At 35.9% G+C, this 19,303-nt stretch overlaps 1 protein-coding gene across 1 annotated transcript in view; it reads right to left on the bottom strand.

Annotated features, from left to right (window-relative positions):
* Window positions 1–1,043: 1,043 nt before the first annotated feature.
* Window positions 1,044–19,303, bottom strand: part of LOC108717413 (chitin synthase chs-2) — a 37,202-nt gene continuing 18,942 nt past the window's right edge. Inside the window, exons 5-19 of the mRNA XM_018264670.2 lie at window positions 18,231–18,320; window positions 15,996–16,163; window positions 15,196–15,376; window positions 14,732–14,842; window positions 14,425–14,566; window positions 13,673–13,873; window positions 11,575–11,859; window positions 10,353–10,532; window positions 8,796–9,183; window positions 7,703–7,755; window positions 7,498–7,562; window positions 6,140–6,250; window positions 4,013–4,230; window positions 2,591–2,651; window positions 1,044–1,856 (exon numbers count right to left, since the gene is read on the bottom strand). Of these exons, the coding sequence (XP_018120159.2) occupies window positions 1,752–1,856; window positions 2,591–2,651; window positions 4,013–4,230; window positions 6,140–6,250; window positions 7,498–7,562; window positions 7,703–7,755; window positions 8,796–9,183; window positions 10,353–10,532; window positions 11,575–11,859; window positions 13,673–13,873; window positions 14,425–14,566; window positions 14,732–14,842; window positions 15,196–15,376; window positions 15,996–16,163; window positions 18,231–18,320 (2,359 nt within the window). The 3' untranslated portion in view covers window positions 1,044–1,751. The remainder of the gene's footprint in view (window positions 1,857–2,590; window positions 2,652–4,012; window positions 4,231–6,139; window positions 6,251–7,497; window positions 7,563–7,702; window positions 7,756–8,795; window positions 9,184–10,352; window positions 10,533–11,574; window positions 11,860–13,672; window positions 13,874–14,424; window positions 14,567–14,731; window positions 14,843–15,195; window positions 15,377–15,995; window positions 16,164–18,230; window positions 18,321–19,303) is intronic.

Genomic DNA, 19,303 nt, shown 5'->3' with positions numbered 1-19,303 from the left:
AGATGAAACTGCAGGATTTAAATCCGATGAGTCCACACGTTCTTAAATATAATGGTTTAGTTGCAAAATAGAATAATTTTATGCCAGTGCAGAAAAATGTCACAATTAGGCATTGATTTGTGGTGAAATTCTGTGTTACGCCATTACCGTTTTTTTTTTTTTTTTGTCTTGAAAAATCAAGACGCCTATTGACACCAATGTCTTTTGCATGAAAAAAAAAGCCCATTGACACTAATATATTTTGTGGTAAAAAAGTTGCATGCAGAAAACCACCATTAACTCCATTAACTTTCTTTTAGGCTACAGGGGAAGCCTGCAGGCTCCTGAGTTAACTTCACAAATACTTTCCCAAATGTATACTGTATGTATTCCAGAAACAGTGCATTAACCAGCAGGGGTGGATTCAGTTCTTTAAAGGGCATGAGCAGTAACCCTGATTTACCCCAGTGCTGACTCTAGTCCACTCACCACTGTTGGGCCCCTTATGGTAATACTCTACTGAGCACGAGTCCTCCCTTGTACCTCATAAGTTGAATGCTTTTTAAGTTCCTGGGCTGTTTGTACCTGGATACCTTCTGTGGCTCCAGTTTCTTGTCTAGTTTACCTACTACATTATCTTTTTGTCCATTTTCTTCGCTGTTCTTGGCCTGGTGATTAGTGGTGTTGTATGCCTGCACCTGACCTTTGCTTGTTTATAACTATTCTCTTCTTTATACCTCACTATTATTGTATTTTCTGGTCTGAAATTTCATATTCTTCTAGCTATTTTTGTATGACACCCTCGCCTTGCCGTGTGGGCACTCTGGGAAATTTGTGGCATATATTCTGCCTTTAGCCAAGTAGCCAAGGGACAAGCCCAAAGCAAAAGGCAGATATTATAGGCTTTAGACCAGACCAGGCCTGGGTTCCTTGATCACCACCTAAAATGTCACTCACACTTGTATTGCTTTTTTTTTAGTAGGCTGTAGATGATATTGTTATAGCTCTCAACAGGTCGAAGGCTCTCTTCCAGTAATCCGTAATAATAATGGAGCAAAGACATATTAACAGTTGAATGTCACAATTTTATTAAAATATATGCTAAATAAATAAGCCTGTGTATGAAAAAACAGATAACAAAAACAGTGGAACACCATTAAATTGACTGATTTCTCATAAAGTAATGATTTCTCTCAAAAGCTTAAATATAGATAATTGTATACTTTGAACAACTTTAAATTTTTTTCATTATTGCCTTTTTTCTTAATTAAAAGAACAGATCAATAAAATGGAAAGCCACCAAAATACTTTAATGTATTATTGCACTGTTTAATTGTAAACCCCCTTGTTAATTGTATACCTGAGCAAGGCATTTCATTTCAGTAAACCCCTCTTTTATTTTAAATACATATTTTTGATGCAAAATACATATATTAAATATATTAAATATGTTAAAGGAAAACATTAGCTATATAGGATGTAAATGATTTTATAGATTCACGACATGATGTTTGGAAATATTTAATTTTTTTTCGATTTATGGGATCGTTTAAGGTTCCCTACAAAAGCTGAATCTTAACTCACTGCTGTAAGGCCACCTTAAAACAGAACAGAAGAATATTATCCTAAAATATCATAAAGCATTTTTACTTTTTCACCTTTCTGCCCATTTAAAAAATGCACATGGATTTCAAACATATAACGTTATGTGAGATATGCAAATATATAGCATTCATGTTTTCCTTTAATCAGGTTATTCAGATCTACAACTGTCATACGTGATAAATATTTTCAGGTTCAACTTCACTTATTGCAGCAGGGTTTTCATAAACGTTGTTTGTTATTGTGCTTTCAGTTTTGCTTTGACTAGCATGTACCTGTACATGGAAAAGGAAAATGAGTTGGTTATGGTGAACGTTATTTCCAGATTCATCACATAAACAGAAAGTTATTCAACTGGACTAATAATTATATAGGTTTTGTAAGAAAAGAAGATGGTGTGATTTTAGAAGGTGCACGGCAATCCCCATAGAAGATTTTGGAATAATGGAGATTGATGTATTTTTACAGACAAAGACAAGAAGTCCTCTGCACCCATCATCAATAGATATAGGACATTAAGCTACTAAAAATGTATATTGCAACATATATAAAGTGGCCAACTACATCAAAGTCATCCCTGGTGTGGCCAGTTCTACACTCAACTTTTATTTGGATTCATTTGGACAAAATAGTCACTAAAATTGTCACGTGTCAAAATTATTTGGACGTCCATTAACTGCCCACTTTTTTTTTACAGATGTGTTCAGCACTATTTCTGAGCACTTTGCTTTTTCAGGCTAGCTTTTCTTTGTATGGAGCACCAGATCAAAATGCAAAGACCTGCATCAGGAGGTGCACTGCAGCCCTTTCCTGCGACCTGTCGGAGCCCATTCGTAGTGTTGTAATCTGATCATTCGGCCCCAGGGCCGAACATTCGGATTCATCCGGTATCACCCAGCCGTTAATGGGCATATCGGGTTAAGATCCGCTCGTTTGGCGACCTTGCCAAACGAGCAGATCTTATAGTGTATATTAAAGATAGATAGGTGACAGAGATAGATAGACTCACCTTGTGTTTTACCTGCTCTTCTGTTCCTGTGTAGGCAATGAAGTGAATCAGGGTATAGATCCTGCAGTATTAAAAATCGTATTAAAATAAGCAATTCAACGGTTTGCAAGAACAGGTATATATTGTGTTTATAGTTGCCATGCCATAATCTTTAAATGTATAGAGCTCAATTGTGTTCACAAAGGCAAGTATGAAATACACAATTGCTCACGTTTACATGCATTTAGCAGTGTATGCTTTTAGAAGCAAGACTACACAAATATTGTGTTAATTGCCTGTTCAATCAATGCAGGTCTTTATTTGAACCCCAACAAAGGCTACAAAGTTTTGAGGTTGGCCAAAATGCATTGAGTTAAATGTTTGTGTCCTATGTGATGATACAGTAAATACCTCTTTGGATAATTAAGTGCCCTGTTTTTCTATGAATATTGATTTTTCAGGTAACCCCCTGCAGTGAGCAAGGGAGCAGGAGAGTAGTTTTACAAGCAAAGACCGACTTCAGTTCTCTATCAGGTCAGCCTAGCTGCTGATTCATTCATATCCTACAGTGCAGTGTTCTGAGTGTGACTGGCTCACCTGCACAGCCTGGGAAAGGAGGCAGAATGGATATAACTAGTAGGATTTTTGTAGAATTTTTCAATAAATTAGCCCATAACTCATCTTTGTTAAGCATATTCCTTTTATAATATATTTAAAATAGTAGAAACAGAACACACCGGCACAACGTGGGTACTGCTAGCAGGTATAACCTTGCTCGTTTATTGCGGATGCATCCGCAATAAACGAGCAAGGTTATACCTGCTAGCAGTACCCCTGTTGTGCCGGTGTGTTCTGTTTCTATGTTACTTTTGAGGCTGCCAAGTTCCTCTATTGCCGAGCACCTGGGATTCGTGTCTGTCTGGACGGCCAGGGTGTGCGAGTGTAAGTTCTTTCTTTCTTCAATATTTAAAATAGTATAATGCACTGGCACAATCTTGGTTTTTGTTTTGTAAACAATACGTCTCCTTTTAGGAAATGTACAGGCGAAACAGTTTTTATTTGCATAACAATAGAAAATGTAATTTTAAGCCACTTTCATTATACATGAATTTTACAAAGTAAAGTTAAACTTCCCCTTCGGTATCAATTCTATTTGGACAAACTCTAGGTGGGCAATTTATAAGTGCACATTCCAGCGTTTCATCACAATTTATGCAAAAATTTTACACTTCAGTGTGAAATCACAAATTGCATAAAAGGCAGTGTATTTAGTAAAAGTAATGTCTGTCCTTTGTAATGTTATTAAATATGGCAGTTCCATGTACGTTTACTATTCTTGTATGGGTCTCAGATGCTATTTTATACATACATGGACTTCAGCGGGCTGTGCAAAATGCTGGTAAGTTGTATTACAAAATCCCTGCAAAAACATGTATACTTTACCTGTGGTATATAAGTCCCAGGAACTGTAGTATAATCAAGACAGCAAATGAAAGCAAAAACATTAATCCAACTGGTTCCACCAAGAAGAATTCAGTGGATGAAACAGTCCCATTGTAATAAACTTTGGGGATCGTTATGCAAACAGTAGATCCTATCAGCTGAAGGAAAAATGTTGCAACAATCCACAGCAAATTAATCATGAAGAAAACAAATGTAACCTGTTAAAAAAAAATAAACAATAATAAAAGAGAGGAAGCATTGCAGGAAAACATAGTAAGGCAAAGTGCGGAATATCAAGAGACCTTTCTTAAAGAGACACTGACACCAGAAAATAACCCTTTATTTTATATCTATCATAACATTATCTTTGAATGCTACTGTATTTATAATTTTGCCACAAAAGTATTTGCCTGATGCTTTTACATTACCCCATGTTTCCCTATGATGGGGCTGCTTACATTTGTGCAGAAGTAAGCATTAGAAACTCTGTCAGGTTGAGATGGGATAGTCAGGTTGGCAAAACAGTCAGGTTTAGGAACTTAAAATAACAATTCCTTACAAAAGCAGAACTATCAACGAAAAATTATTATAGGTAACTTTTAATGTAGATTAATATTTTGAAAATATTTTTTAGTGTCAGTATCACTTGGATACACCATACACACAGAAAAAACAGCCCTTTAATACTTGCTAAATGGGACATTTGCAAAGGTCCCACCAGGACAGTGTTAGTGGTGGGGAGCATAATAAGTTTTTTTCAACTTTTGGACCAAAGATCTCTTAACATACTGTATACCAGATGCCTCGTGTTTGCATGCACATGCAAAGTTAAATACATTATTGTTTACCTGGCAGAACCCCCAAATCGGAACACCCCTTAATGACATTAGGTCAGAAATGTGGAAGCCTGCTCAACATATATGCTTATCCCTGGCAAAACATCCAGACAATCCCATATGAGGCAACCAGTCACTTTGTGAATTCCAAAACATTGGATCAACAAAATTATGGACTGACAAGGGCATAAAATTAATAAGGGACATACTCTTAGAAAATACAATTAAACCATTTGAAACACTTAAACAGGAGTTTGGGATCCCAGATACTTCCTGGTTACTGTATGCACAGGTCAAGCATGCATTTCAGCCTGAACCCACCAAGATGAGTAAACCCCCTTTTTTTTTAGAGTACTAGAGCTACAAGACAACCATCATCTAATCTCTAATCTGTATGAGATATTGAGGTTCTGCAAACATGATAAACTCAGTTCAAGCCTATATTTATACAATATGGCACAGCAGATGATTGGCAGGATGCCCTGGATGCCCCACATTTTGTCTCCCCAAATGCTGACCACAAAATAATACAAAGGTATATTATACATATAGTTTATTTCACACCAATCCGTCTGAATAGAATGAACCCACAACACTCACCAATGTGTACCAGATGCAAAGTAGTCATTGGATCCTTTATACACATGATGTGGGATTGTACTAGCTTTTATCATTATTGGCGGAAAGTGTTCAGAACGATCTCAGAAGCTGCTGGAGTAACCCTACAACCCTCTCTAGAACTGGCCTTATTAAGTATAGGCGAAAGCTCCAAATATAATAAGTTCTTATTAGTTCCAAAAACTATTAAGACAATGTCTATTCCAACCCCGTCGATGTGTAACTATGCAATGGAAAAAAACAGTCCCTCCAACGCATCAATGCTGGCTGTATCAAATGAAAATACACGTCAATAGAATGCAATACTTGTATACGAAGAGAGCATCTCCAGAAAAGGCGATTGCCCTCTCCCTAAGTGAGCATAGGAGAAACAAACCCATAAAGTATTGGACTCCTCAAATGCTGCTAAGCCCACACTTATTTGGCTAGAATAATTTTTAGTTTTTTTATTTTCTGTTCTTACTGGCTTAATACAATGCTCATAATATGTAGTAACTTGACTTGCAAACGATATGAGTTCATATTTATAACCACTTAAGGGATGTATATGACTTATATGAAACTGATATTAAACTCAAAATGATTGTGAATGCAATTGCATGTCATGTTATGTGCACAATAAAGGTTATGATGTTAAAAAAATACATTATTGTAATTATTGTATTTATCTTACTTTGCATCTCAGGGATTTTAGGTCTCTCTCAATTTCATCCTGTTTTTGTTTGTCTTCCTTGAGTGGCTCCAAGTAACTTTTAATAACTTCCTCCCAAAATGGCATTTCCTCCTAAAAGTTAACATTACAACATTTCAGAACTTAATTACAGTATTAAAATGTATCTTATGCTGGTGAAGCCATTGCTTTATATACAGTAGTTTGCAACTATGTAACAGTTCATAAAGCTTGCAACTGTGTAAGAACTTAAAGTATGGTAAAAACAGGTTTTTATTGAAGCGAAGTGTATGCTTTGAATTAGTCAAAAAGTGCAGGAAAAACACAAAAAATGCACAGGGTAAGGGGAAGGAGACTAATTACCACAAATTATCCCCCTCGTCAGGGCCATGAACCATGTGAGTCTGTAGCACTTTTCAAACCAAGTGAAAAAAGCAAAAATACATTTGAGGAGAAAAAACAAAAGGTACATTTAAAAAAACATTTGTAAAAAGATATTAAAAAAGTGTCCCCAGCCACCAGATTTTTTTATAGCCACAGCCAGAAGGCCAACTGTGAAGTTCAGGCACCCCATACGGAACGCATTTTAGGACATCCTGCAGTGAAATACATGTCCTTCATGCGATGTCCTATGCCTTCGGAATGGCGCATCGTTTGCTTGTACCGTCATTCATTGTCCAAATCTGCAATCACACCTCCGTCCACTACCCTCCATTCTCAGCCGTAAGTCATACGAACTCCGCCCTCAGCCTTCCGCCCTCAGTCCTCCATACTCCACCCTCAGTCCTCTGCCTTCCGCCCTCAGTCCTCTTCCTTCCAACTGCAGATTTGGACGATGAGTGACGGTAAAAGCGACGAAATGCAACCCCAGGTGTGCAAGATCTGGGACATGATCATATCAGGTTCCAAGCACTGCCTGCTTATTGGCCAAGTGATATAGTGTTTCTCTGCTCAACCAGAAGGGGCTGGCACACTACCCCAAGTGCTAAACTAAGATACTACACTTGATTTGCTCTTTTAAATAGGGTCCAAAAAACTTTTTTCTTTTTTTACTTTTTCTTGTACCTCTAGCTAGCATAAATTTAAATTGATACCAAAACAATTATAATACTGCATATTTGTCAAGAATTGCCCGAATTAGGATTGCTCAAGCTTTTCGGCTCTAGCAATCTTTAAACAAACCATGTGAGTTTTGTAACTCATGCTGGCTTTTGGGCTGAAAAAACTTGGCTATTTCCATCATTTTATCCAAATGGATTTTTGCAATGAAGGAAAACTATATAATACGTATGAATTGTGAAGTTGTCTAGTTAATTGCGCTCTGTGTGTTAACTACACAGCAACTGTGACAGTGTGCTTACCTGTGGTAGGTCTTCTTCTTGCAGCACATTGTAATTTGACTTCTGCTGAAGTTGTGTAATCCAATCTGATTGGAAAGAAATCCTGTTTTAGATACTTTAGAATAACATAAACAGATGATTTGGAATAATTTTCAACAGACACATAGGCAAGAAACATGTTGGCCTAAGGGACTCCTTCTACAAATATAAAGCTTGTAATACTTACTTTCTTCATAACCACAATCTTCTTGATTTGCCACCAAACTTTTATTTTCTTGACTGCAAATTTAAAAATGAATAGTAAATAGTTACAGTATGCACTTATTCAACAAGGACAAAAATTAAACACCTTTTTTTCTAGGTACGAAAGGAACAGTTGAAGTACACAGGAATTCCCAAGCCACACACAGGACACAATTATTGTTAAATATGGGATTATGCTTAAATAAACAATACATAAAGCAATAGGCCTGGGTGACTGATTAATTTCAGTAATTTTTATATACCTGACATAGCTAAAGATCGTATTTAATTAAATCACTGGTATTTAGGGCAAATTTATAACATTGTGTAAAATATTTTGGGCCATGGAATTCCAAGGTGACTTCTAATATCCTCATATTTTACAATTGGCAGTTCATTAATTATAATAATCCAAAAATTTCAGTTACTTATTTCGCACAAATAACATCAATAAGCACCTGTTATAACAATAGAGCCACGAATATCCTATAAATTATATGCTTATAAACAAATGTAATACTAGCTGTAAAATATCTAGGATACCCATATAGAAGCACCTAACCTTTAGCCTTGTGCCTATATGGTCATTGATCACCTTAGACTCTAATATCTTTATATTTTACAGCAGGGGTACATTATTCCCTATACAAACAGTGATTAATGATGTCATCAGTTATAATCGATACTTAATGGTGTACTTTGTAATATATGATATCACTGAAAGCTGTGTGTTATAAAAAAGGAACCACTCCTGTTGTATAATATCCGGATATTAGAAGTCACCTTGGAGTTTCATGACCTGTATAAGGTCTCTGAGACTTGGTGTTACTTATTTCAATCAACTAGACAAATTTAGAGGCACCAACCTCCCAAAAACTGATATGGGTGATTATGGCCACATCCACTGAATATCCAACCATGTTATGCCCCACCCAGGGTTCAAAAATATGGGAGACTCCTGAAAGACCTAGTAGGGCTGTCAGGTCTGCATACGGAGCAGCAGCACTTTTAACTGAGCTTTTTCTACTACAGCTTTGGGCTGGAGTACAAATTTGTACTATTTGAACATTAGTTACCTTTGTGTAGCCATCAGTGATGAGTCATCATTTTCTTTACTTTCTTCCTTTTCAGAATTTGCATTCTTCTTCTCATGGACTTGTACTTCAACTTCCCAACAAAAGCATTTACATGTCTTTTGATATTTAACCTTTTTGTTGTTTTCTTTCTTTTTAGCTTTTGGGGCTGCTGACTCTCGTGTACCCCATGAGACTACGTGCATGTTAACGAGAGAATATATCGTTAACAGAAGGTAGCCACTAGGAACACATATAATATAGAGAAGCCCATAGATCAGCAAGGGGAATTCTCGTGGATGCAGCAAAGCTGTGATGATATATATCAGACTCATAGCTATAAGAAACATGCCTGTGGGTGTCAAGATTGTGTTGTCCTTCACTATGCCACCTGCAAATTAACCACACGTGGGATTTATTGATGCAAGAGGAACATAAAAGTAGCAAAGATATACCATACATGTAACATAACACACTGACAAGATTCTGTAGTTATATGTAGCATTATGTAGAATTTTATATGTTAAAGTTATATGCAGAATTCTGCTGCTATAGGATATCAGAATAAAGAGTTTTGGGCAATATATATATATATATATATATATATATATATATATATATATATATATATATATATATATTTATACACATATTATTATTATATGCTGTGTTTAAAAGGTAGATTTTATGAATAATAATATACAGTGTAAGATAAATGTGTCATAAAGAACACCAGGAAACTGAGTTAAGTTTCACATGGTGAGTTTCTGTCTTTCAAGATATGTAAGGGGAAGAAGCACACCAATTCACAGGGGCTTAAGCCTTTATCTTGCTTATTGCAAGCTTTTGGGGACCAACCCCTTCTTCAGGTGCAAAGGAACCTGAGGAAGGGTCCCCGAAAGGTTTTGCCACAATGTCTAAAATAAACAAGATGAAGGCTTAAGCCCGTGTGAATTGGTGTGCTGCTTCCCCTTACATAGCTTGGATACTATTGGACTTGGAGGCAGTCTGGGAATTGAATGCACCCTATATACAAAGTGGTGTGCAACAGTGAATATTCATTTCTTGCTGAGTATCTGTCTTTCACACTTTGTACCTTTGTACCTTCATACTTATAACATTAATACCTTAATTAAAAAAGCTAGAAAATAGTAGTTAGTAGTTACACTTAGGAGTGTGTGTGTATATATATATATATATATATATATATATATATATATATATATATATATACACGTATTTTTGTTTTGAGCCTTGTAGTGTAAAAGTTCACACAAACAGAGATAGACACAAATATCACAACTGCTAAATATCATCCCATGTTATTTTGGAAATCTGCATATTTAAAGATGTTATATCCAGTAATCTATAGTAATCTAAGCATTTATTTACATTTTTTATTAGTAGTCATTAAGCTATTGCTAGTGTGAAATTGTAAAATTGCACTGCATATGCTTTTGTTTATATCATCCTACATGTACACGACAAAATATATAGCTGAATGAAAAAAGTTCATTATTTTAAAAAGAACAAAATCCAAACAGTATCAATTATAGTTACCTATAATGCTCAGGAAAGTAGCCGTCATTAAGAATGCATACCCAATGCTGAGAAGTGCAGCAATTGCTATTTGTGTATTTGGCTTTGCCACAAAACAAATGATAATATATATTGCCGGTGGCAAAACTGCTAAAAATAGACTTAACTTTGTATCAAGTTCAAAAACAAAAGAAAATGCCCCTATAAAAAATAAACAATATATTATTAGTATAATTTATTAGGCAGTACATGGTCAGTTTATTGTTAGCCAAATAAGCAAAGTTATGTATTACAAATTCACAATTCTAGTGCTAGACATAAACATCTCATCTACCATATGCACATGAACTATTTCTTGAAGTGGCATAAACCTGATGCCCAGTGATTTTTTTTCTGGAAAAGTCTCAAGTGCTTAGGATGCATATGAGTAACAATTTGTGTTAAAAGAGTGGAGTAGAATGGCTAGATAGAAAGCAGACCACTGTCATTATTTCTTGATGGTTTGTTTATGGGGAAATCAACAATAGTTCAATAGGTATTGTGCTGAACATAGTTTTGAACATTGTTTTAATTAGAGTATATTATGGTTTTTGTTAATTCTTGCGCTAAACACGCTTTAAAGTAAAGTAAAGTTATATGCTACTTTGAGTTTGTACAAGCAAAAACAAAACAAATCCACAGTCCACTAAGAAGCACTGTGTATAAACAACCCCCTGTCTTTCCCCAGCTGCAGCCTGTTAGGCTCTGAGATAAGGAGCAGCTCATTATACAGAGGCTTATCGATGAATAGTTAATTTGTTTTCATTCCGCTCAGCGGAGAGCACACCATGTCGGCAGGGTGCAAGTGCGGAATGAGCATTAATAGGCATGCTCTTGTGGCCAGTGCTCTTGCGCCAGAGTCATGAATGACCTGTATAAATGTGACTTTACTTTCAATTTTAGACCATGCATATTTTCTAATTAAAACAATAGCAAATTATACATGTTTGACACAAGTCCTATTCATTGCACTGATGCTAAAAAGGTATGTACAGTATACTGCCTCGTTAAGAATGGATCAAGTAAGTAACAAATGTAATATTTGGCCTTACTTGTTAATTAATTAGCAATAAAATAGATTGTCATAGAATTATAATGATACATAGGTGCCATTAAAATATCTAGGCATTTGTATGCAGTTGTTGCACTGCATAACATAAATGCATTATCAGGTTGCTATGTCATAGAAACAAATCAAAATTACCTGCAATCATCAGACAAACTGTTGCAGGACTTAAAATTGAAGCCCCTGTAGCTAATGTCTGGTACAGAATATATAAAAGTGAAAGAGATGGATTTTTCTTGGCTGTTCGTACTCCAGTATGTAGTAGGTCCATCGTATTTGCCATGGTAGAAGGTCCCCATCGTCTTCGTTGATTGTAAAATTCCACAAACTCTTGCGGGGCATTTGTGTAAGCATCTGATGCAGCATTATATTCTACGCGCCAGCCTTGCTGTAAGAGCAATGTACAAAGCCATCGATCCTCTCCTTTAATTAAAATACATGAAGAGTTTTATGAACTTTATTTGTAGCAAGGAAGCAGTATTTCACTCAATATGCTGTGCGGACATAGTCATAATTGTGCTTTATTCTTTTATTTAAATTTCTATTCATTTATTCAAATTGTTACCAAATTAGGTTATCACTCAAAATAATAATTATTATCATTAAAATAATCTCCCTAGTGGATATTTAAATCATCCAAAGTACCCAAGGTCAAAAAGGTTCTTTTGAGATTTAAACGTCAGTTCAATTAATTTTATTCCATATAGGGACCAAAGTTAAAATAGAACAAAATGTATATATTGTTTGCAGCATGGATAATGTATCATTTATTAGTCTGTTTACTGTACCCGAAAGTATTGTACTTTTTAATATTTTTCAGTAGTATCTTTTTTCCAATTATTTTACTGAGCATAAATCACATTGGTCATCATTAAATGGCCATTGAGTCCGAGCAGACACATATTTTTGCCTTGAATAACCACAATTAGATATGTGATTCCTTTAATTCAAATTGGTTTCTAAACAATGGTTTTTACCAGTCAAAGGAGGTTCTAGGAGAAGAAAAAACACTCAAAGAAGCATCCCTCCCCACACTCAGGTACCCCCCATCTCTAAGTATGGAACAGGTAATCAATTCACTGGAGAGAGCCCACTGAGTCTTAGAGACCAATTTAAGATTACTCATACCTTTTAGCCAGGGAGAGGCCAAGCCAGCCAGTCCCTAGGCATTTCCAATCGCCTATGAAAAAAACTTCCCATGAGCTCTACAGAAGAAGGGAGAGCAAGGTCCCAGAATAGGTGTAAGGATTCGCCTTCGCGTTCCTTCCAGCACAGGCGCAGGCGCGCTCATCGGGGAACCGATGCGCGTCGGCGCGCGGTGTTGGACGCCGGCGACGGTCGCCGGCGCGATGGCGCCGGCGACGGTCGCGGACGCATGGGCGCCGGCGACGGACGCCAATGACGGACGCACTGACGTCAGCTGTGCGACGCCAGCGTGATGATGCTAGTTTGGCGCCAAATAGCTCTATTTAATCTCAATCTGTACTCTGACTCTTTGCCTGGTTATTAGGTTATTTGACTGAACCCCTAGCATTTTATACTACTGATCTTCTGTGTTTGACCTCAGCCTGTTTCCGGATTGTCTTATTGCCGCCTGACCTGATCTTCTTGCCTGACTACGATTACGATACTTCGCTGCCTGCCCTCGACTTCGGCCTGTTTGACTTCGCTTCTGCCTGAACCCTCTGTACTTCGCTTGGTCAGTCTCATTGGCTACTCGTCACTTCACTTCTCCCTGTTCCACTCCAGGTGGGTTAGTGTTGTGCGAGGCGCTTGTGGGTTCGCATTCTGCTAAATCCTGCTCCTTCTTCGTTGGATCAGACGGTAAGCCTGACAATAGGGGTAGATGACAGGAGAGGTACAGCGCCCTCCACCATTTTATCCAAACTATAATTATATATATAAAATATCAAAACCTAAACGAGTACAGTATATTTTCATTAAGAAACCACTGTGATTTGGGAGATATTTTTGATGACTATGGCTATTGATCCATTTATGGACAATAGGACCAGTAACTGTATAAAATTACATTTAATTTCCTAGAATAAATGTTATCTGTCAAACCATAAAGCTATGAGCTCAGGGGTTAGTTGGGTCTGCAGATCTTTATCGTCACTTTCACACCCTACTGCTTAGGAACCAGAGATGACCAAGGCATTATACACACACCTGGCCTTCAAGGGGATTATGGTAACAGCCAACAAAACTTAAATGTGTAGACTTGAAGAAATACCTTGGTCATATTGAACATAATGTGCAGCTTCTGTGGCTTTTGTACTGTACATTTTTAGTACATTGTCATCCATTAATGCAGATGCTCTGAACAAACTAAAGCATCCGGGGCTGCAAAGGACACAACCAAAGACATGTTCTGAGGACTTCTGCAGCCAGTGTCCAACAGCATACTCAAATTTCTGGTACCAGACCATGGGTCCTATTAAGAAAGAAAGACAAGGATCATAAAACTGATATCTAAAAATAAGTTATCAAAAACGATATGAATATCTCATATAATGGATTAGTTACCTGCTAATAAGTTTCTATTTAAATGTATTGATGTTGCTTTACATATATTCATATTATTTGCCCAAATTAGAATTATTTGCTGTGCTTTTTATTGCTATTATTTCTTTTTATGCTGTGTTCTACAATAGAAGGATGGGTGCATCAAACACACAGATTACATACAAATACTTAGTGATACAAGATGTAAAAGGCTCTTTAATATTAAAACTTACAATGCAAAGTACAGTGTGAGGGCTGTGTGTATATATAAAACTGCAGAATAACTATGAAGACCTATGCCTCATAACTATGCCTCAAAAGTAATTGCTCATGCAAGAGACATGCCAAATATAGGTGGTCATGAATATAAGAATTAAAAAAAAAAGGTGTTAGAGAGAGAGAGAGAGAAAGAGAGAGAGAGAGAGAGAGAGAGAGAGAGAGAGAGAGAGAGAGAGAGAGAGAGAGAGATTCTGGCTGTACCCATTCCAGTTGGATGTATTCTTCCACAAGCTGCTCCAACACCAGGATACCTCCTAAGACGATCCACAAGTAACATTAATGATGATGGTTGGAAATCAGTGTCTCCATCCAGGGCTAATACATAAGTATTATGTTTCTCATTCTAGAAATAAAAAGGCATTTACAAAAAAGTCTTGTAGTGTGTATGTAATAAATGCACTTTGTGCACAAGGGCATTATCGTGCTGCAATAATAAAGAGCCTACGGAAGTATGGAATTGTCAGTAAAGTAGATTTAATGCAATGTTAAAATTTTCTTAAAATGGTACCTCAAGATTGTTTCCAACATGTTCTTTTTCAGTGGGGTTTGTGGCTTTCTCAGCTAAAATATCATATTTACGAAATAGTTTCCATCCCAGCAGATAGAACATGTACATAATCTGAAAGTACATAGACAAACATATACATATTTTTCTTGGAACTTTGACAAAATTGTTCAAAAAATCTGTATAGCCAAAGAAGAAATTAATTTTGGACAGTGATGCAGCTTCTGATTCTACATAAACATGATAATAGAAAACAAAAGAAAAATCAAGAAAATATTTTTCTTCATCAACCATTATGCCACTTTGTGGTTATATTAAAAATATTATTAACTATTAAAAATGGCACAGTGGCTGATAATGTATTCACCATCTGCTTTTGCTTTGCAAATAATTCATTGTGATGTTGTTGTCATTGCAGAATGGTTCATTATCATGAAGGCCTTTATCAAAGGTTACTCTTACTCTACCTGAGACCATCTCTTCTTATGACGAATTCTTTGTTTATCTTTCAGATGTACATAAAGGAGATTCCCATGTGGCAGGGTGTAGCAAATTCTTCCACCATAAGGAGTTCCCATAATCTTTTGGTATCTGCAACCTGATATGTTATTTCTTGAAAACATGTCTGTCTTGTTGCTAGCAAAAACCCTAGACAGAAACAGTAACAGCAGAAATCGTAGACATGTAATTCTCTTATTGCTTAATGAAGTAAAATGAATTTAAGCTATCAGTTGTGAAGCCAAAGAAACAAGAAACATTTAGTACAGGTAACCAGTTATCCAGAAAGCTCCGAATTATGGAAAGGCTGTCTTCCATAGATTCTATTAGAATCAAATAATCCAAATTTTAAAAAATGATTTCCTTTTTCTCTGTTATAATAAAACAGTATCTGGTACTTGATCCAAACTAAGATATAATTAATCCTTATAAGAAGCAAAACCATGTAATATTTACATGATTTTCTAGTAGACTTAAGGTATGAAGATCCAAATTACGGATAGATCCATTATCTGAAAAACCCCGGGTCCCGAGCATTCCGGATAACAGATCCCATACCTTCAATAATTTTATTGTAAGATCATTTGCATTAAGAGTACAAGCTCCTGTTATTAACTATAATGAAAGACGGTTTAAAATTGCCACTGAATATACTTCAAATTTAATATCTCAGATTACTGGATCAGAAATTAGAAATGATTTAATAATTAAAATCACTGATACTAAAAATCTTGCACAGTACTCAACAAAATGTAAACTTTTCTCTTACTTGTGCACTTCCTCAAATGCAGAAATTAAATATTCCACATACATATTGACATATCTTTTCTTTTTGCCAGTTTGGGTTTTTGTATCTTCCACAAACGCATCATCAAAATAAATGTGGGCTTCAAAGTCCAAAGTATCCTTCTTCATATTTGATTTATATTTGTCTAATCTAAGGTAAAAGTGTGGTAAAATTAGGAATAGAATAAGATGAAAACCACATGAGAAGGATAACAATCCTTTAGAAAACAAAGGGTTTTAAAAGTATAAACAGAAATCTATGTATATTCTTTGCCCTCCATTTCATAAACATAACATAAGCTAGAGGGAGTTGTTTTTTAGAAAGACTGAGGGACACATTTACTAAGCTCGAGTGAAGGATTCGAAGTAAAAAAACATTTTTTTTTGGTTACTTCGACCATCGATTAGGCTACTTCGACTTTCGACTTCGAATCGAACAATTGAAACTAAAAATTGTTCGACTATTTGACCATTCGATAGTGGAAGTACTGTCTCTTTAAAAAAATCTTCGACTACCTACTTCGGCACTTTAAACCTACCGAGCATCAATGTTAGACTATGGGGACCTTCCCCATAAGCTTTCTATGCTTTTTTTGATCTAAGGAAAATCGTTCGATCGATGGATTAAAATCCTTTGAATCGTTCGTTTCGATTTTTCCTTTCGATCGGTCGATCAAACTATTTGTGGTAAATCCTTCAACTTCGATATTCGAAGTCAAAGGATTTTACTTAGATGATCGAATATCGAGGGTTAATTAACCCTCGATATTCGACTCTTAGTAAATGTGCCCCTGAGTCTTTGAAAAGTTATTTTATTTTAGGTTTAACCAAAAACACTTTCAGGAGGTTTGAATGAAAATTGTAATCAGTTTGTCTGTCCCAGCTGCTTGGCAATTTTTGGACAAACAGGAGACTATTTATCAAAATTCAGATTTGTGTAGTTTTAGAGTTTTTTTTCAAACTTGTAAGTAATTGTTACTTGAAGTTCTTTAACCTGACTGTTTTGGCAACCTGACTGTGATGTCTCACCCTTTCAGTTAGGGGCTGATTCACTAAATTCGAGTGAAGGATTCGAAGTAAAAAAACTTCGAATTTCGAAGTATTTTTTGGGCTACTTCGACCATCGAATGGGCTACTTCGACCTTCGACTACGACTACGAATCGAAGGATTCGAACTAAAAATCGTTCGACTTTTCGACCATTCGATAGTCGAAGTACTGTCTCTTTAAAAAAAACTTTGACCCCCTACTTTGGCAGCTAAAAGCTACCGAAGTCAATGTTAGCCTATGGGGAAGGTCCCCATAGGCTTGCCTAACTTTTTTTGATCAAAGGATATTCCTTCGATCGTCGGATTTAAATCCTTCGAATCGTTCGATTCGAAGGATTTAATCATTTGATCGAAGGAATAATCGTAGCATTTGCGCTAAATCCTTCGACTTCGATATTCGAAGTTGAAGGATTTCAATTCCTAGTCGAATATCGAGGGTTAATTAACCCTCGATATTCGACCCATAGTGAATCAGCCCCTTAGAGTTTCTAATTCTAACGGACTACTGCTGCACAAATATGGCAGCACCCTCATAGAGGAACGGGGGATCAGATGGGCAATGTAAAAGCATCTGCAAATACTTTTATGGCAAAATTATAAAAAGCATGCAAAGACAATGTTATGATAGATGTAAAAAAAGGATTCCTTTCTGGTGTCAAAATCTCTTTAAGGGTTTAAAAAAACTCACATGAAGTTGAAATTCCACCCTTGATAAATGTGCCTCCAAAAACCCCATGTTAAGACTTTCATGGTGCAAAATGCTAGATAGTATTTGGCTGTGAAATTTTTCTACAATGGCAATCTAATATGGAGCATTTATTATTATCATTTATTATTTTAAAAAAGAACAAGTAAATCTAAATATATAAATTTAAAAATAGTATAAATTAGTGAAAAGTATTTCAAATTGGCAAATACAGTATGTTCCAATTTACATGGGCCTGGAATTCGTGAATAAAGAAATACAAATAATACAAATAATGCAGTTAACAATTTCATTGATATTGAACTAGTTTCAATATCAAATTATTAAAAAAATCCACACATACAAAACATAACAAAAGCAACATAACCTAATTTAGATTACGACCTATAATTTGTATTTGTTGAGTGTGGTAAAATTTAGTTGATACACTTCAACATGTATTCTTTGTTTAATTCTTACATTACCTGAATAGTGAAGTAAGAATTTTTAGCATTTCATCGAAGTTCTCATGCCACATTGTAGCACATAAATACACCATGACCTTTCCAGCTGAGCTGTAAGAAAATAAAGGACAGTGAGGCATTTATTGTATTCTTCCCTTGTAATGGCATTGGTTAGTGATGTTGAACCTTTTCATGCCAGACACCCTTCTTATTAATAATAAGGGGGATTGACCTGCAGCAGATAATGTTTACATTGCCTCTAAAGATTTTGGTGATGTGTTCTATAGCCCTACAAAAAGACCAAACAGGAAAAACTGTAATAACAAGGATTCTATTTTTATTTTGGTGTTTTTTAGTTATATCTTTACTTGTGCGCTAAAATAATATGTACTATTTAGTTATTTTGAATTAGTAAAGAACATCTAATGAAGACACTTTTTCTGGATGTCTAGGGGAATTTATTTTCTACTTGTCATATACCTAGCTACATTTTCTCTCACATGTCTAAATAAAGGAAAATGAAATTATCATTGGTCCTTCTCTGAATTACAGAGCACTAATATGTTGAGCATTCACTCCTGGAGATACTGAGTTCCTGTTATGCATTAATCCAGTGGTCGTCAACCAGTGGCTCATGAGCAACATTTTGCTCACTACCCCCATCGATGTTGCTCATGGTGGCCTCAAAGTAAGGGAAAATTTTTAAATTTCTGGTTTGAAAGCAAGTTTTCAATGCATAAAGACACATGATTACTACAAAAAGAGCTTCCTGTAAGCTATCAGTCCACATGGGGCTACCAATTAGACTTAAAACATATATTTGGCATATTTTATGCTCATGTGGCATGAGTGTGGCACACAGGTAAAAAAGGATGGCGGCCCCTGCATTTATCTAATTAAATATTGAATATACTGATGTGTTGTTTCAGGTTACACTGATGATATTATATTTTAATATTGAATTGTGAATGTATTTTCTTTATCTGGCTTTATTAATTGCCTCCATTGTGCTGGTATAAGGTGTAGACTATTTCCTAGCTCACAGTGTGGTACAGGTTTAAGATCTATCATCCAGAAGCTCCAAATTATGGGAA

The sequence above is a fragment of the Xenopus laevis genome, chromosome 5S, assembly GCF_017654675.1.
Source record: "Xenopus laevis strain J_2021 chromosome 5S, Xenopus_laevis_v10.1, whole genome shotgun sequence".
NCBI lineage: Eukaryota > Metazoa > Chordata > Amphibia > Anura > Pipidae > Xenopus > Xenopus laevis.
Note: the sequence above shows the minus strand (reverse complement) of the source record. Positions and strands in the feature narration are given on the sequence as shown.